The 19,297-nt window shown below is 42.6% G+C and overlaps 2 protein-coding genes across 3 annotated transcripts; both read left to right on the top strand.

The window, feature by feature from the left end:
- The first annotated feature begins 809 nt into the window (after positions 1–809).
- atcaya (ATCAY kinesin light chain interacting caytaxin a) lies at positions 810–12,645 on the top strand. Of its 2 annotated transcripts, XM_085265059.1 has the most exons (13): positions 810–1,932; positions 3,026–3,125; positions 4,709–4,767; positions 4,881–5,135; positions 5,471–5,644; positions 6,157–6,259; positions 6,364–6,495; positions 6,825–6,911; positions 7,415–7,513; positions 7,739–7,774; positions 8,012–8,080; positions 8,183–8,235; positions 10,755–12,645. In XM_085265059.1, exons 2-12 carry the CDS (start codon positions 3,049–3,051, stop codon positions 8,214–8,216), a joined length of 1,125 nt encoding a protein of 374 aa, XP_085121185.1. In that variant the 5' UTR covers positions 810–1,932; positions 3,026–3,048; the 3' UTR covers positions 8,217–8,235; positions 10,755–12,645. The 2 variants fall into 2 exon arrangements, with proteins under 2 accessions (XP_085121185.1, XP_085121187.1); XM_085265061.1 differs by lacking the exons at positions 810–1,932; positions 3,026–3,125 and adding an exon at positions 3,420–3,729.
- A 2,822-nt stretch (positions 12,646–15,467) lies between these two features.
- mibp (muscle-specific beta 1 integrin binding protein) lies at positions 15,468–19,012 on the top strand. The gene is made up of 8 exons (XM_085265149.1): positions 15,468–15,737; positions 16,433–16,523; positions 17,102–17,150; positions 17,410–17,584; positions 18,055–18,126; positions 18,206–18,312; positions 18,408–18,493; positions 18,722–19,012. The coding sequence occupies exons 1-7, from the start codon at positions 15,712–15,714 to the stop codon at positions 18,491–18,493; spliced, it is 606 nt and encodes a 201-aa protein (XP_085121275.1). The 5' UTR covers positions 15,468–15,711; the 3' UTR covers positions 18,722–19,012.
- The last annotated feature ends 285 nt before the right edge of the window (positions 19,013–19,297 follow it).

The raw sequence follows: 19,297 nt of genomic DNA, 5'->3' as shown, positions 1-19,297 counted from the left end.
TACACGCATGCGCACTAACCCCCCCCCCCCCCCCGCTGAGATTAAAAATAATCCTTCTTCTTCTCATTATTATTATTATTATTATTATTATTATTATTATTAATATTATTATTAATATTATTATAATAGCGCTAAATGACACCGTATATCTGTGTCTTAAACACTATTCAGGTATGGCTCAAAACTGTATGCCAGTGTAATGATAAACCCAACCTGAAACTGCTGAGATAATAGTGTCATAACAGAGAATGCGTGAGCTGTGGCATGAGAACACGCGAACAAACTTTAGCAATAGTGCTAGAAATATAATATATTTAACCTTTACATGCTAATTGACAATCTAGTGACATGGATGTTTATATTTATGTTAACATATTTATGTTCTCCTTTGCCCCACACAAACTTAATGCCCTACATATAGTTTTTTGGATCTGGTCTTATTTTAAATTTCAACAAACAGATCATATTTTTAAAAAAAAACTGTAATTAAAAAAAGTCAATTTAACTAATTAACTCCAGTTTTATGCTTTAGTAAAGGCACTGCTTTATTTTGTTTCCTTCTCTTTTCTGCTTTTTATCTCTTTTACATTTTGTACTGATTTGTATAATTATTATTTGTTATACCAATTTTATGAACGATTAATTGATATATACGTAAATAAATAAATTTTAGCGGAGACGGAAGTACGTTGGAGTGAATGCTCTCGCTTTGCTTAATACTCTGGGTGTGAATGGCTGGGTGATTGGACGGGTGTTGCGTGCCTCTGATAATTGTGGTACAGTCTAATGTTAACCCAGCTGCCTGGGGTGAGTCATACCAAGCACCATCACATTCAGCTCTTCTGGACGTTTCGTATAAAGGTGCACTATGTCCACGATGCTAAAAAACATCGTTTGACCTTGGGGGTTTTAAAGGCATCAGCTCAGGATCCGTACAAAAAAAAGAAGAAGAGGAAAACCCTTATTATGCATAAGAGGGACACAAATATTTGTTAAAAGCTTTTTCTCGCGGGTAATTACTCACGAGGCCTTATGGACAGAATAAAAGAGACCTTTTAGGAATGTGCAGAACAAGTATTTTCAGCCATAGTATGCGGTGAAGCTGTAGGGGTGATATGATTGGCTGGCAGAAAGTGAAGTAAGGGTCTGAATAATTCATGTTGTGGGGTAGCAGGTATGAAAGAGGCACGAGCAAGGAGGCATAGAGGCTGAAGAGAGGCTATGGATGGAGAGAGATGCTGTTGCCAGGGAACAGCAGCCACACAGACCACCACTGAAAACAACAGCAGGATTATCTGATGGGACTAAAAGGAGACAGAGGCTGGTGCTTATTTTTCCCAAGTTGCTGCAGGGATAAATAAGCTACTTCCATGGAGGAATGTAAATACAGTGGAAGCCCAAAGAAGCTTTTCAATTGATACTGTGGTGAGAAGAAAAAGCTTCTCCAAAGGTATTTGGGTCCACATTAAGGGAGAAGAGAGGGGGGGTCGATATATATATAGAGAGAGATCACGATGCCAGAGCAGATGCGTTCCCATTAAAGGAATTTTGTGTCTCGGTGGTGTGGAAGTAAGAGCTGAGAGGCAAGGCTGTCGGCTCGCTCTTCACGGCCAGTCTTTCCCCAACAAAGGTGACCAGAGGCGGAGGAGAGGAGAGGGGGGTCCAGAACAGAGGTGCCCCCTGTCCTCAGACACCTGCTGCTGGCGAGCCGCGGACATCGAGGACAGTGTATGACTGTGTCCGTGCACAAGTGCGCGTGCGTGACTCCGAACGAATGAATGAGAGACGGAGAGAGAAAGAGGAGGAGGAATTTTAGACTGACCCACGCTTTTCTGTTGATGTGGAGCAGCGGGGCGGTCTCCCCTCAAATCTGTGCATCTGTGACTGAGGACGAAGAAGACGCTCCACATCGGGAGATCTCACGCCGCTCGTGTGAGTTTAACATCCTTGCATTTATTTTATGCATGGTCACACAGCTTGCACACGCATGCACGATTGTCCGTTAATGTGAGAAATCTTTTCTGTTGGATGCTCCACTTGGGGTGACCTAGAAAGGCTGTGGAGCCATTTTACTGCACCTTTTGGTGCTGATTGGCTTTGCAGAAATCATTGATGTTCACATCTGAGGACCGGGAAGAAACAACCCGCTCACAGTTACATGGTGTTTATTTATTTTTTTATAAACATGATTTTGCGATTTACGCCTGCTGGCTTGCCTCCACACAAGAATTTTTCTTGTGCATAATAAAACAAAACATGTGGAAACAAATTATTTCCTTTGTTAGTTATTTGGCTGCCTTCCATTTCATACACAGCCACAAGTGCTGCTGCCAAAACCACACCACTCCTAGCGATTATATCACAGTGTTGCTATTATTTCGGTATGCACTGCTGAATGTCATCATCGCACTGGGGCTGGTTGTACTACAGCACATTTTTTGTGGCTAAACACACCTTTTCATTCTGTTTCTAAGTGCAACCTGCAACCCAAGAGTGGAAATGCTTCCATCGCTCTGTGGAACAGGCTCGGAAAAGCATGAGGAAAGCAGAACTTTAGGACTCGTGCAGTTGACTGAGAATTCTCTCTAAGCTCTTAAGCACAAATTAATTCATGCTTTTCAGGTTTTCTATTTAATTGTGTTAGTGCCTGGAAGCCTGAGAAAGCAGAGGTGTGGTAGACTTAAAGAGGAGTCAGTTTTGTCCTCCACGTCTGCCTGTGGAATTCCAGGCGAGGCCAAAGTCAATTTTCATATTTGACTTTTGAAGGATTTCTGAGCGCAGAAAAGCGAGCTCAGTCCGATCCAGTCACATGCCTCTCACATGTGCTCCGGTGGGCCGGGGGGATGAAAACCACGTGAGCTGCAGTGACTTAAGCCCCCTAATTATAATGAAAGAGAGTCAATTATTTGACTTTTCCCTCAGCATACAGGCCAAAACACATGTTCCTGCAGTGCAGCAATGTGTGACACCTTTGGTCTGTGACTGCGAGTGCTATTGCTCATAAAAACTCTCTGCACACCTCCAGGCCCCTGCTCTCCTCTCTGAGGGATGGGCACCACAGAGGCGACTCTACGAATGGAGAACATGGAAGTAAAAGACGAGTGGCAGGATGAAGACTTCCCCAGGTATGATCCTTCCACTTTTTAAAGGCATCTAATGCGCGGTCGTGTTGATGTGATGATGAAAACTGATTGTAAGATTTAAAAAAAAATCCACTTATTCTCCTTTAAATCCTCAGCTGATTGGTAATTTTCCACAACAGGATAAGATCTGCGATATTGTTTATAATTATGGGAATTGTGGCTGAAATTCAGAGCTTAATGAGCAGAAAATAAGTGGCAGGAAAGTGTGATGAAAATCAGCACTGGGCTCCATCCTCCTCCTCCTGCTCCTCCTCCTCCCTTTTCCCTCCTCCTTTGTTGGATGGGGGAGGCAGGAAGCCAGGGAGCAGGTGCAGCGCCGTCTTGGAAGCGGTGTCGGGCAACGTCATGTGACGCAACGGCAGTCGCTGATCAACAACACCAGTTCAGGAATATGGTGGCAGGTTGTGGTTAAAGACGGAGGGTCAGTCAGTTATTAAAGAAGAATCAGAGTGATGCTCTGCTCCGGTTTGGCTCACACCAGCTGAGAGGACAGGGAATGAGCCCAAACACAGAGGTGCGTGAGGTAAAAGATAAAGATCATTAAGGATCGGCTTGGACAAAAGCAGCCCCGCGCTGTCTCCGTAAGGTAAGCATCAGTGGTTCGTGCTGATCTTAAGAGATAATGCAGACATAAACAGATGAGCTTGAGCTCGCCCCCCTCGTCAGTTTGCATTTCTATAAAAAAAAGAGCTTCATTTGTGACAAAGGAAGCGGCGGATCAGTAGTCACTGCAGGGGTCCTCGGGGAATAGAGGCACAGTGTCTGTTTCTGTGGGCTGAAGCGTGATTGTTGGCTCAGGAGGAGCCCGCACTGTCACACAACTGTCCTCCCGCGAATGGGAGGATGAGACGGTTGGCTTTCACGGGAATGCAGCTAAGACCCTCTCTGCTGAACAACACTGCGCTAGAGCTCTCTCCTCCTCCCAGTTTTTTTTAACCAGTGAGAGCACAGCTGTGCACTCAGCTCCTCGGTTGTTCCTCGGGTTTTATTGCCGACAGACAACACATGCAGGTGCAAGCACGTTTGCCCCCATTTGCTTGCTTTTTCTGCTTTAGACACATTTGACAAGGAGGGAAGAAGAGGAAGATGTTGATGTCCTCCCATCCTCTCCTCCTTCTGTGCAGAGTGTAAACAGAAGCAGAAATGCAGACACTTTGTTTGCATGCAAACTGTTTCTCCACCCCTCCATCATCCGCTCTGACTCACACCCTGCCCGGCGGCGCTGTAATCTTCGTCTCTCCCCGGAGACAAGTTAATAACCATCTCTATCCTCTTCTGCGTGCTCTTCTTTTCAGCGCTTTGCCAGATTAGTGACAACACCCATGCCTAGCTTGGACCTTTTAACACGGTCCTAATCACATGGATCCATTTTATTATGAGGTCATAGTTACAAAGTAGGGCGTGCTTTAGGATGCATTTATCTCAGCTGAGGAAAAATGATGGGTTTTTGTACTGTGTGGCTGAACCTTTACTCTCTGCAGCATCACAACTTCCTCTCTGTCGTGTAATAGATTGGGCAAACACAGCGCTAGATGCTTACATAGTGTATGCATGTTTCCAACCAGACCACTACCAGAGTACGGAGACATGGACCCCTCCTGTGGTCTCACAGATGACAGAACCTGTAAGTAACACCAACAAGTCGGGGGTCACCGAATGATCATTATTGATGACAAACCCCTCTCTGTGTGGCATGAATCACAGTCTCTTTCCTCCTGCCCTCTGGTCTCACTGTAGCTCATCCTACCTCCCTGAACGTGAGCTCACCGGGAGGAGGAGGCAGCGGCGGTGTGTCCTCATCCCACCGGAAGAGGCGTACGTTGATCGCCCCGGAGATGAACCTCTCCCTGGATCAAAGTGAAGGTTCTTTGTTGTCAGATGACTTCCTGGACACGCCGGATGACCTGGACATAAACGTTGACGACATCGACACTCCAGATGAAACCGACTCACTCGAGTTCATCACGAATGGCAATGACCTGGAGTGGGAAGGTTAGCAGATCCATAACAGGTCACTGTTTTTACTCCTGATATTAATCCATCAGCTTCAAAAAGCTAGTTGAGGCTGAACTTTAGGCAAAAAGGGTTTTTTGTTGCTATTTAAGCTGAAAATTCACTACATGTATCCATGCACGTACCATAAAATGTCAGCTGAGAAGTTACACTGTGCTCTTTAACCTAAACATACTAATACATGTCGATTTTTACAGAGACTTTGCAAAAGGAAAGGATCTGTAACACAACCTAACTTAAAAGGAGCTTACACATATTATGATCAATGTTTCCCTTCGACTAAAATGATTCAGCATAACTCTGTTCGTGCCCAGATGACACACCGGTGGCATCAGCGAAAGCAAATCCCGTTGACAGATCCGGAGAGGTGGGCGAGGATGGGAATGCCAACAACGGACGCCTCTGGAGAACAGTGATCATCGGAGAACAGGAACATCGCATCGACATGCAGGTCATCAGACCTTACCTTCGGGTCATCACACACGGAGGTGAGAGTCAGAAAAAGCTCTCAATTAGCAATAAAATAATCCTTAAAATCCTTATATATATATATATATATATATATATATATATATATATATATATATATATATATATATATATATATATATATATATATATATGGTGTGATCGTGTGCACAGGCAGTGATTTGTGGATGCAGTGATTTCCATGACAGACTGACGCCTGAACACCTGACGCTCATCATGAACTTTCCCCTTGTTGCCTGCATGCAGAGATTTTTCTGGGTTTTCTGAATTGTTGGTGATATAATGTACTGTAGAGGATGAGATATTCAAAGTCTTCACAATTTTATGTTTTGTAGATGCATTTTTTGCCAACTGGTGAAACTGAGATGCTCTCTTTATAACCAGTCATGTGTAAAAATGACTTAATGTTTTTCAGGAAGTAGTAAAATGTCTCAGTTTAAACATTCAATATGTTTCCTCTGGTTTGTTGTGAAGATTTCCATGACAGTAATCTTAAACTCTCTCTCCTCAGGTTATTACGGCGAAGGCCTGAATGCCATCATTGTGTTTTCTGCTTGTTACCTGCCTGACAGCAGCTGTGCAGATTACCACTACATCATGGAAAACCTCTTCCTGTGCGTCTCTCAGTCAGAGCCAACTTACTCGCACTTTTAAGCCCTGTATATCAACACATTTTGAACTGTACCCAACAGGAAATCATAACTCTCGTGCCCTCCAGGTATGTGGTGAGCAGTCTGGAGATGCTCGTTGCCGAGGATTACCTGATTATTTACATGAACGGAGCAACTCCTCGGAACAAGATGCCTGGCATCAGCTGGCTGAAGAAATGCTACCAAATGATCGACAGAAGGTCAGAAAAAAGTTCAATACATTGATTGATATCTAGCGTATTGGGAATTTCTTTATATAGATCTTTTTGGAGATGTTCACATCAGCGCTGAACTCTGGCTCATCTCCATCATCCCACATACATGATGCTGATATTGACAGATATGAAAGGGAGAGAAATAAAAGTTTTCTCAAGCTGTCAGTCAGTGAAAGCTTGTCGATGGCTCTGAGTCCTGTTTGGCAGTTGGGAATAAAATTGGAATAAACTTTTAAGCACACACACACAAAGCATAAACGTGTGAACAACGATGCAGCTCTGTTAACAAACGTTTTCTTTCTGTTTTCTGGCAGATTGAGGAAGAACCTGAAGTCTCTAGTCATTGCTCATCCCACGTGGTTTATACGCACCGTCCTGGCTATATCGAGGCCTTTTATCAGGTGATACGAACAAGCTGAATATCAAACACTGAACGTTTTCCATTAAGACCTGAAGGTTAATCGATACAGGCCACACGATGTCTTTTGACCTCCCGAGAACTGAGTCCTTGTTTGGGATGTGCTTTTTATTTTTCTGATAGCTATTTGAGATCAGACAGTCCTGTCAAGTCTATAAACTAAGCTCACTTGTTACTTTGTTACATAGTTGCTACTAACTATGTCCCCATATGGGTAAATGGGTTAATTTTACAGAATAATACAATAAAATCAAGATTTCATAGTAAGTATAAAGCCGGGTCGAGCAGAATGAAGTGTAATGTGCAGGAAAGGAAACATCCCTGAGACGGGAGGTCTGACACAGAGCGACTATAATAACTTTAATCTGTTTCTCATTTAAAATATCAGTTTGACAGCGTGGATCTGTTTGCTGCAGATTTTTTTTATTGTTTGTCTTTTTGTGTATCTGTGTAACTGTTGTGTTGCTTTTCTCTCGTCCTCTGCAGTGTGAAGTTCATGAATAAGATCCAGTACGTCCACAGCCTGGACGAACTGGCAGAAATGGTGCCCATGGAGCACGTCCATGTCCCCGAGTGTGTGGTGCAGTAAGTATCTGTGACCACTAGATGGAGAACGTGAGCTTTACCTGCAGGCAGCGGTTAATCCTTTTTTCTTTTTTTAAAGTTATTACTCATTTAAACCAAACCGAGAACAAGACTGCTGTTTGAATAAATGTAAAATAAGATTATTGCCTCAGTTCCTAAAAAGAGGACTTAGATGGCAGGATTTACTGTGTGATGTGAGGATATAACAGCGCCTCTCGTTTTCAGATTTGACGAGGAGAGGATTAAAGCGCGGAGGGAAAGGTAAGATATAGCTTTGTGCAGTTTTAAATAGCATTACGCGCCAACCTCGTGCATATTATTATATACATATAACTGTGTGCAGAATTAAGAGTGGCTTAAGCACTTAGAACTGGATAATTGGCTACACAAGACTCCCATCTAATAACTCTGTGTATGTAACTGTGTGTGTGTGTGTGTGTGTGTGTGTGTGTGTGTGTGTGTGTGTGTGTGTGTGTGTGTGTGTGTGTGTGTGTGTAGGATTGAGCAGGAGCAGAGACAGCAGCAACAGCATCCAGCCCCACAGGAGCCCGTGAAAAAGTCTGAGAGGTAGAGGTCCTCTAACCACATTTTAATGTGTGACAACAAACTCAGAAGCTCATCAGGTTTCAGTTCGTTGTCACAGCTCTTACCTTTACTTTTATTTTTCAGGCCAAAATCAATGATTGTAGGTCAAGGGTTCTGAGACGGACGGAGATTTGAAGGTAACGTTGCACTTCTTATTTCAGCCACAAGATGGTGCTCTGCTCTCACACGAGTTTACCGCATCGCCCATTAAGCCTCTGCAGACGTGACAACAGATTCCAGTTTATGTTTATAGAAGTACATCACTCTGGGTCTATGATGTGTCCTAATTTTGGATTAATGTTCTATGATGACAGGTTCGTCTGTTGCACATTGTCAGGGTCACAAACTGAAAAAATATTCATCTGATTGCTTTGGTGCTAAAAGTAGAACTGAGCAGGACGCAGTTTCACAGTTTGCACGGTGTGAGTTGGTACTCGTGTGATGTGTGCTTCTTCGCTGCCTTTAAATACTGAGGTTCTGTCATTAGCTGAGCTTTTCTCCTTCAGTGTTTCTTTCTCTACGTTTGCTTGATTCTGTCTGGTGCAGCTTCTTTTCTGCTTTCTAAAGTTACAGCTGTGAAACAACATTTCTCAGTTTCTCGTGTACTTCAGAGATTCTTATAATCTCATATTTTGTGTTAACTTAACCCAGCTGATGGTCACGTACATATTCTGTATCTTCCACGTCATTTAAGTGATGTGATGAGGGAACAAACTTTGCTTTGTTTTTAGATTTTAGGGGTATTTTACATATTTCACCAAACTTTAGCCTTACACAGTTTGTGCTGTATCTCTGGATGAAGTTTCCTGGATTTCAAACAATTTTGGTGTTTTTATCATCAACATATGGCTGACTGAAGAGGTTAATACTGTTCATTTTAAGTCATATTGTCAGTCCTTGAGGTAGATAACTCCTGTATAGAACCTGATTCAGGCTAAAATTTCAGTGGATAGTTTGTTTGTTTGTTTTAATCGATAATATCCTTACAGGCTGCTAATGTGGCAGCACATGCTGGTAGAAACCAGGTGGCTGAAGGTTGTATAGAGTAGTGACCTGTGACTGTCCGGCTGATATGCTCAGAGAGACAGTGTGCTAATGCTACACATCACTGAGATGCAGAAGCAAGATTCTTGTCAATTTTTTAAACTACTTGAAAAGAGATCATTTTTAGTTTAGGACTGACCCATCATAGACTCATACAGGCCACTTCATTAGGTACACTCCTTCAACTGCCTTAATGCAAATTTCGAATCACCCAATCACGTGGCAGTAGTTCGATACACTGTGGCATGTTGACGTAGTCGAGTCAAACTGCTGAAGTTTAAACCCATACAAGTGGGTAAAATGCCTTGTTGATGCCAGAGGTCAAAGGTCATGACCAGACATCTGTGAGCTGATAGGAAGGCAGCAGTAAGTGAAATAACCACTGCAGGTGGTACACGGCAGCAGAAGACCACACTGCTGCTCCTGTGAGCTGTGAACAGGAAACCGAGGCTACAGTTCTCACAGGCTCGCCAAAACAGGACCACAGCAGATTGTCTGTGTACGTTCTCTGTTATCTGGGTCAGTTTTTAGCGCTTGAGGAAAAGGAAACTGGACCTCGTATTCAAGAACCTTTTTCAGTTCAAAAACAACTGGTGGAAAATCCTTGGTATTCAATTTCTAGTGGGATTCTCCCTATAGACATAATCCTGGGAATTATTGGCCCACTGTTAATGAAGCAAGTCGTTAAGGGTCATTTCCACCAAGTTGTTAATTGTTCGTGAGACTTTGCTCCATCGCGCTCTTCATTATGTGAGCGTGGGTTGAATCAGCTTGCAAAGAGACTCCAAAACTGCATTGTGGGTGGCTGATTCCTGATGCTGTAAGGCACCGTCTCTGTTAAACGATTTATACTTAATGAAAACGTCTCCTCTGTCTTCTTGCTCCAAAATGGGAACATTAGCATAACCAAACATGTCCTCCCTCTTTTACAAGTGCAGATATCCAGCTGAATCTCGTCCTACTGAGGTGGTTCTCCTGTGCTGTGCTATGCATATGTGGAGTAGGTCTGTGTAACGGTCCAAGCATTCCTCACTGCATAGACTACACTGTGTATGCTGTGCAATGTGCAGTGCTTGTGTTTTGTCAGCTGGGCGAGTGTTTTGTCAAGATTTCTGCAGTGACATTCAGCTGGTAGGGTCAGAATGTGGCAAAAACATCACGAGAGCATGGATCCATCCTGCCTCATATAGTGGTGGTGCAGACTGGTGTGACGGAGGTGTGGGGGATGGCCTGTCAGCATGAATGGACCCATCTGCATATGGGTGCTTACAACAGGATAATGTGCCGTGCAACAAAACTCAGAACTGGTTTCTTGAACATGACAAGTTTACTGGATTGAGATCTGGTGACTGCGGAGACCATTCGAGTGCAGTGAAGCACCTTTGGGATGTGGTTGAACGGGAGATGGACATCATGGATGTTCAACCAACAAATCTACTGCAGCTGTCTGATGTTATTGTGTCAGTATAGACCCACATCTCTAGGAAATGCTTCCAGCACACAGTGTGGGCCTTTTCTGTCCCTCATAGACAGCTGCACTGTCTAAAATAACACTTACATGTTTTTATTGTGCAGACATGATAGTTCTTTGTGCTCTTTTCTGTTTGTGCAGGGCTCACCTGAAGTGGAGCGTGAACGTCCAGCAAGTCTACACAAGCTTCGTGTCATCATCCCGCTGACGATTTGTGCCGTCGTTGTCCGATCAAAACAAAATAAATGCTCCGTCCCATAATGCCACTGGGAACTCACCCCTCCTCTATCCCAGAGGGGTTTTATGGCCACACTAAATGAAGTCACTACTCTGTTACCAGATTTGATTTAAAACCTGAAACCGCTGCTCGATTCGTTCATTCTTTAATCTGCTGTTAGGGAGCTCGTGCTGGATTATAATGAGCCTCCTTGTTCCTCGTTGTTCGAGTCAGAGATTACAGGCTTGAAGTTAATGAGGGCAAAATTACCTGAAAATCGTGACAGTTTAAAAACACGAGCGAATCTTGAAGCTCCTTTAACTGAGATCTGGGTCAGTACGAGACCACTGGAACAAACTCACATTTATATTCGTGCCGGTTCATGTGAATGTCGTGTGCGTCAGATGTAGATAACAAGGCTTTTCCAATGTATCAGATGCTTTATTTTATTTTTTTACCTCATAGCTGCTGCATCATAAGGCCCTTTGAAGCGCTCTCATATGCTGTTCTGACATGTCAACATGTGCTAACGTTTGCTGGTGCGGGGGTCCTTTAGCTCTGTGAAGTTTCCTTTGATCGCCTCCACTTACTCTGTACCCGGTGTCATTATGTGCCTCAGTCATCCTGAGTGTTTAAAAGAAAAGGCAGGAACGTGAGCGCTTACTGCAGTTTGTGACCCATACTGGAAAATCTACAGGAGTCCCTGTGGATTGTAAAATTATTTAGGTAAGTTCAAGCAATATATTGTTTATTTTGTGTAACATAGTCACATAAACAGCCTTCATACAACACTGAATGCTTTGTATTTAGATAATATTTTGGCTAAACTCCATATTACAGGTTCCCATAAATGTAATACTAACACGTGTGCAAAGTATCTACAACAAATTTGTATAGATTCTGTAAAGATGTGATGAAAGTCAAGACATAAAGCAGACAAAGTTTGACAAACTGCACATGAAGCAGTGACGCTTTCTCTCGGACGGGGTCGCAATTAATACGTCTGAATTTAATTCCAGATTAATGAGTGAATGTTTTGGTCATTCAGAAACGTCCTCAGTGATCAGCAGTGTCAGCACCTCTGGACGGTTTAACTCTGGTTCTTTGTGTCTTCCATTTTTTCAAATTATTGTAGCAGGAAGACTGAAGCATAGGATTACTTCTGTGTGGACTTCATGACTTGATTGTCTGTAAACTGCTCGTATGTTTTGCACTATTGAATTTGGGTAGTTTAAGACTATGATAGATTTATGCATTTTGAGCTGTTGTTAGTATGACTTGTGTTTTTGTAGGTTGTGGGCATTCTTATGCATTTTTGGTACAGAAAATCTGACCAATGAAAAGTCTGTTTATAAAGTGCCGACTTACTTTACTCCTCTTCTGTTGCCTTTCCAGAGTGGCAAAGTTGGACAAAAAGCTTGAACTTTTCTTTTTGTGATCCTTTAAGAGTGTTTTTCACTGGCAAACCCGACCTGGCGGCGTCCCGTCTTCATTCTGCGAGGGGGACGCCTCTCGCTGGTCGTTTGTTGGTTGGACTGAGTGCCTATTGTCGAACCAAATGCTTCGGGGAAATCTGGAAAAATGAAGGAATGTACAGTGTAGCATTTTACTTTTTGGTTATGTTTTTTATTTGAGTCACACTCGTGCATAAACTGTTCATTCTGACTATAAAAGCACAAAATCTGTAATGTTTCAACCCATAAACCGACCATACCTGCTGTAAAATGTTTGCTCACATATGAACTGTTTCACTCTCCTGAAGCTTCCATGATTGTTTCTGCCTGTAAATATGACTGAATAAATTGTTCCTCATCATATGTTCTCTGTTTGTTGCTTAGAGCACTGCCTGGGCTTAAATTGGTTACATGCGTGTTAAACTACTGTATGTTCTCTGAGCTGTTTGCAAATATTGGCTTGACTTCCTGGGTGTCACATGGAGGTGGGTGTGTGGCGGCTTTTTCACAGAACAACGTGTAACAGGGCGACTCTTTCTCAGCACCAAAACAGTAGTGTGTGACGTGATGCAACGACAGTTCTGAAAAGTGTTTACATGTACAATATACACTCACTGGCCACATCATTAGGTATACCTGCTCCCTGAGACGTATGTGGCACCGATTCAGTGCACATGCGAAGCAGATGTGTTACAGCAGCAGAAGAGCACATGGTGTGCCAGTCCTGTCAGCAAAGAACAGGAAACTGAGGTTACGGTCACCACGGCTTACTAAAATTAGACAACAGAAGATGTTTGTGTACGTTTCTCAGTCACCCAGGTCATTTTTTGAGCAAGTGGACTTTTTTCTGTCTCTCTCTCTCTCTATCTAAGAGACCTTTTCAGTTCCAAAACAACTAAACGAGAGTTCCAGATATCATTTAACCCGTGGTGGGATTCTCCCCTTCGAGGTGCTTCTGAGAATCTTTGACCCTCTGTTAATCATTTAATAAGCTAACGGTCGTTACCGCCAAGGTATGAACAGTTTGTGAGACACTGTCCCACCCTGCAATCATAGGATCTATTCAGATGTGCCGAGGTGTCATTATAGGTGGCTGATAGCTGGCGGTGTAGGCCATTACTGTTTACTCCTCTCACGCTGCCTCGTTTTAATGATTCATGCTGGTGGTGATGGTGGTGTGGGGTACGTTTTCTTGCCATGCTTTTGGCCAAAAGTTTGAGCAGTGTTTAAATAAAACAGCTTACCTGTCTGTTGTTCCTGCCCATGTCCAGACCTGTATGACCACACTGTGTCACGAAGCTCAAACTGGTTCCTTGAACATTACAGTGAGTTCACTGTGATCATGTGGCCTTTAAAGTCACCGCATCTCAGTCCAGTAGAGCACATTTGGGATGTGTGCGCTACTATCAATAAATATGGACCCAATTCTCTGAAGAATGTTTCCTGCACCCTGTTGAATCAACGCCATGATGAATCAAAGCAGACCATACTAATATATCTTAATCTATGGCCTCGCCTCTGCAGTGATACAGACATTTAAAAAAATGTTTATTTTAAGATGCTATATGCTGAAAAGCCAACTTACCTCGTATCTACTGAAATATTGACTTTAATGAAACCATTGCCAATGTTATTCTCTATTATATGTCAAAATATATGGAAAAAATACATTGATTTGGCCTTAAATTCAGAGCTAATAAAACAGTAGTTTCACAGTAGCATATTAAGAGTACAAACTGTCCTAACTATCTGGGGTCTACAGTGTCCCATAACTATGTTCATGGATGGCTCTTTGGTGTGAGCTTTTGTTTCCTTTGTCGTAATTGTTAGTTTAAAGTTACACAAACCAGCTCACACTGGATTTACAGTGTGACCCTCCCACTTGCAGGGATGGCCTGTAGCTGCTGAAGACTGCCGACACTCATGTGAAGGTTTCCTCGTTTTCTTGGATCTAGGAAGACTTGTAATTGCAACACAGCTAGAAGACTCGCCCATCACAACTTTATGATGTTCACTGTCGACTGTTGAGCCTCAACGTGCACGTGGACACAAACACATGTACTGGGAAACAGATCAAGGCCATAAACAACACTTTATGAAGGCTGTAATTCACATCTACTAGAACCTCCACGTGTTCTCTCGAAATATTCACTCATTTGTCTCTTACCTCATTTATGACACAACCTAGCAAGAACATTTGTGGCAGAAAGTAAACATCAGGCATGCTCCACTTCACAGCTGAACCTGTGACTTCTCCTTCGTCCTAATTAAGTTTTTTTTTTATGTAGGTGCTGCTCGCTGGCTCACAATGGAGCTCACACTGCCCTCACACTCCTGACTAAAGCGCTATACAAATACATGCCATTTTTACCATCTGACACACTTCACACATGGATGCTCACTGGGATGATATATTATCAACAACCTCAGTTTGAAAATTAGTCAGAGACAAGAAGCATATTGCTCTTCATGCCAAAGAGTCAGATGATCTACTGTGGCTGCTTTTAATTTAATGAACATTAGTAGCAGACAAACTATGGTCCCAGCATTTTGTTCTTAAAATTTCACTGAAGTATGATAAAATAAAGGAAAAACTGAAGTACTTATAGGGAGCAGAACCCCAGACTCCAGTTTTCAGAGGGTGGGCATTTTGCCATGGCTTAGTATTAATATAATTATGGTTTTATTATCTTAAATCAGGTAAATGAAACAGTACCCGCTTTCTACAACTATCGTCAAAACATCAAATTAAAGAAAATCATATGTTGTACTGACTGTGTCACGTTTTTCCTTTAATTTCTCACCCCTAACTAGGTTCAATGACGTTCTAATTATTATTATTCCTCCTAATTTGACTTTCACCCGAGCACATGACCATACTGTAAAATATTAGTGTTATTTTTATGCATCCATTTGACACCATCAATGGTAGTTTTCCACAGGCCGCTGACTCTGCAGGTGGATTAGATGCTGAATGGAATAGTACGAGCGCCTCACCATCTGGCTCTCATATGGACATCAGTGAGCGAGGAAACAATAAGGAAATGGGTGAAAGTTACCAGCTTCTGATTGGCCGGCGAGGGGTTTGGGCGCTCTGCCCGCAGCTGATTGGCTGCTAAAAAGGTACACACAGAACGGCTCTGACGGCACGTAGCACAAGGTGGAAAAAGAGCACGAGCACGCCTGACCACGAGAACACACCACGCCCACGTTCGCTGTGACGTTGTAGAGCTCGGGCTGGATATAAATTAGCGCGCCTCCCGCTCGCAGTACTACAGAGAAACACGCTGAGAGCGAAAGGGAAGGTTTCCGGAAGTATTTTTGGATCGTTTAAAATTCTTATTTTTAAAATTTGGGATTTTCGTTCTTGGTGAAAGTTGTTCGTGACTGTTTGTTTGAACGAGACCTGTCCGGAAGAAGCGAGACGATGAAGTGCATTATAGGAATTGGCGGGTAAGTTTGGCAAGCTTATCGCATTTATTTAACTACCAAGTCAACGGTTTTAACGTTTCCTTTTATCCGTTAACGTGAAAAATGGCTGATGTAAGTCGACTAAACACAGTGACAGTGGAGCAGGGTCACGCTGCGGCGATGCTCTGACTGCACTGTGTGGTGCAGTTCACGTTATTGCTGGTGCAGGTTTGTTTTTGCCAAACTGGTGCTTCAGGGTTTTTGTTTTTTGTAATGGTGATTGTTTGTCTCAGATTCATAGATGTTATCATTTTTGGCCGCGTGTTTATCAGCTGCCCGCCACAAACCTGTTCAAAGTCACATCCGGTCCGGTCGGTTTGTTGTTATAAATCGAGCGGGACTTTTGAAAATTCACCGCGAGGTCAGCTCAAAAGTGGAGGGAGATCTGAGTTTAGTGTTGCCATAACACTTATTATTATTATTATTATTATTATTATTATTATACTTGTGCAACATATTTAATATTTAAATGTAACACATTTAAACTTAACTTGCTCCCAGAGTTTTTGTGTTTTCATTTGTTTCCTTTTAATAATGTACACAAATTTACTATGTTGAATATTAACAAAGCTCAATATAATGCATAAATACTCGCTGCCATAAAGCTAACGGAAGGTCATTAATTTTGCTGTGGTGATAGCGGGCATTTTTATCACCCTGTGCCTTTGTGTTTACAGGGTGACTAATGGTGGTAAAACCACTCTGACAAATAACTTGATCAAGACTTTGCCCAACTGCTGTGTCGTGCATCAGGATGACTTTTTCAAGGTGAGTGTAAGCTAGTGGATTGTTTTCGGTTTTTTGTTTTGTTTGGTTTCTTGTTTTGTTTTTTCCCCATGCTGCTTTCTCCTCTTTGGACACTGCGTGATATTTGCATTTCAACAAAATAGGAGGGCTTCCCTGAGGGGTACCCCACCACATCCCCCCACTTTTTGTTCTCCAGATTAGATCCAGAGTTGTGTCTTTCCCTTGTTGTCTCGCCTCACTGCTTCGGTCTTGTTTTCCCTTCCCCACATCCTTGAATTTATCCATTTATACTCCTCATCTACATTTTCTTAAGATAGCTGTTAACATCAACTTCTCTTGTTATTGAGTCTTTTCTTATTTCTCTCCGTATAAGCACTACTACATTAGATGATGTGTTTTGCTCCCTTTCCCCCCTCCCCCCCAGTTTAGTCACAGCTGCATACCTGTGTGAACGGCTTGCTTTGTTTTGTGCATGCCCCTTGCTGTGTACCCTCTGTACTCACTTGTTTGGCCTTAATAACTCTGGCATGTGAGTGGGATCTGCAAGTGTTCAGAGCTGTGAGGTTGCAGCAGTGTTTTATTGGTCACTGTTATTTCAGAAACCCGATCAGATAGAAGTCGGGGAGGACGGCTTTAAACAGTGGGATGGTAAGACTTCACCCGAAGACTGCCAGTGACTCATTAATCTTATATCCACATAGCTGCCCATTTTAACATAGTTTACCTCCACAATCCATAATTGCACACAACCGTAATCATGCACATCAAAAGTTTATTGTAGCCTTCAGTAGCTCGCAAACAACAACCACACATCCAATAAATTACATTGTTTGCTTGGGTTTGTTCTAATCTTTTTCTCTTCTTTCCATCATTTTTTTTTTTTTTTGCCTCCAATCTTTCTTTATAGTTATCACGGCGTTGGATATGGAGGCCATGACCAACACGATAAAAGCCTGGATTGAGAACCCGGTGAAGTTTGCCAGATCTCACGGTGTCCCTTTGTCTTCTTCCTCCGATTTGGCCAACACTGACGAGCAGATCCACATCCTGATTGTGGAGGGCTTCCTGCTCTACAACTACCCGTAGGTCTAAAGCAGACTTTCATATCTTTTAATAAATGAAGTATTGTTCGCACTGTGAGCACATTTGGTTGATGATGAAAAAATAATGAGATATCTATATAGATATATATCTATATAGATATATATCTATATCTCTCATTATTTATTTATTTTTTTTTAAATACACATTAGGTGGTATGATTTCTGCCGTGTCACATGTTGGTGTAGCGTGCTTACCACTCAGTCGTGTTCAGTGACGCCCACGTCGCCAGCTCAGGCAGGTCCTGCAGTTAGAGATAAGGCCTTCAGCAGAAAGATGCTGTCGAGGTGCAACTCTGACGCTGTTCAGTGCGCTGCTGCTACGTGTTCAGTGCGCTAGTGATGACTGTCAGAGGTGTAGATAAGGCGCCATCTGAACAGTTGCATAACTGAACTCCTTTGACTCTGAAGATGTTGTACATCATTGCGTCACTTTTCTTTCTGCCTTCTAGGCCCCTGCTGGACGTCTTCGACAAGTGCTACTACATCTCGATACCCTACGAGGAGTGCAAGAGGAGAAGAAGGTGAACAATGAAAGATTTCACTCATACTGTTTTTCCTCTTTTCAAGTGGAAGTTCTCACTGTATTTTTGTCACTTTCAGTACGAGACAGTACACCGTCCCTGACCCTCCCGGCCTGTTCGATGGCCACGTGTGGCCCATGTACCTGAAACACAGGAAACAGATGGAGGACAGTGGCTTGAATATCGGTATGTAGCAGCTGGATTATGTGAGGACATCTTTGCCGTCCCTGTATGTTGGGAGTAAAAGCATTAAACGTATGACTAAATCATTTTCTTTGCAGTGTACCTCGATGGCTTGAAATCCAAACAGGAAATCTACAGCCAGGTGTATGAAGACATTCAGAACAACCTGCTCAATCGTTTATAGGTAAGGAGGTGGAGGGAGTGTGCCACTGTGTCACTAATGTCATAAACCGTACACAAGTTTAGACATTTGTCTCCTACTGGAGACAAATGGAGTTCAGTTGTTTGTACAGCTAAAACATTCAGATTTTGAAGAAGTAGATGCATCATACAACCTGTACAAATGTTGATGAAAATATTAAGTGTGGCGTATGCAGACTTGTTTAACAGTTTTGTTTTCTGTGTCTTGCAGCAGGAGGACTCGTCTCCACACCTGTACACAATCTGTAAATAGACCCAGTGATTTTTTTTTTTTTATGAAGGTTTTTTGTAATATTCATTTTTTTTGGAAATGGACAAATGAATGTTAACTTATCGTTGTCTTTTTATCATTTTTTCTGATGATCAATGTTTCAGTTATTTCTGTGAAGGTGATTGTTGAACTGCTCGTTACCATTACATTAGACAGCTTGTATTGGACCATTTATGTGCCAGCCACATTCACCTGTCAATAAAAGCATTATTTGCTGTTGAAGGGAACAAACGTGTTGTTGTTTCTGTCACAGTGACATAAAACGTCTGCAGATGACGTTGGTGTTGGATCACATACTGAATGTTATCAATGCTGCTTGTTGCCTTTCATCTTAAATCCTACAGCTGTGACTGCGCTGAGCTCTTAATAAGCCTGCCAGGGTCTATTAAAGCAGGCCTGCAGTGTGAAACTGATGACCGTGTGCTGGGCCGTTCTAAAATCAGCAGGCTTATGTGTTGTGTATAGCATTATGTAAGGAGGATGAAAATGAATCTTTCTGTGTTTAAAGAAGCAGCT

Source organism: Mchenga conophoros, linkage group LG23 (assembly GCF_057382185.1).
Source record: "Mchenga conophoros isolate Kocher_MC1m ecotype Shallow Benthic linkage group LG23, M_conophoros_male_GT1.1, whole genome shotgun sequence".
In the NCBI taxonomy this organism is placed as follows: Eukaryota; Metazoa; Chordata; class Actinopteri; order Cichliformes; family Cichlidae; genus Mchenga; species Mchenga conophoros.
Note: the sequence above shows the minus strand (reverse complement) of the source record. Positions and strands in the feature narration are given on the sequence as shown.

Coding starts and splice junctions, on each gene's coding strand:
- atcaya (XM_085265059.1), top strand. CDS start 3,049: ATGGGCACCACAGAGGCGACTCTACGAATGGAGAACATGGAAGTAAAA. Junction 5,645..6,156: donor TCGGGTCATCACACACGGAG/GTGAGAGTCAGA, acceptor CTCTCTCCTCAG/GTTATTACGGCGAAGGCCTG. Junction 7,775..8,011: donor ATTAAAGCGCGGAGGGAAAG/GTAAGATATAGC, acceptor GTGTGTGTGTAG/GATTGAGCAGGAGCAGAGAC.
- mibp (XM_085265149.1), top strand. CDS start 15,712: ATGAAGTGCATTATAGGAATTGGCGG. Junction 17,151..17,409: donor CGGCTTTAAACAGTGGGATG/GTAAGACTTCAC, acceptor CTTTCTTTATAG/TTATCACGGCGTTGGATATG. Junction 18,313..18,407: donor GGACAGTGGCTTGAATATCG/GTATGTAGCAGC, acceptor TTTTCTTTGCAG/TGTACCTCGATGGCTTGAAA.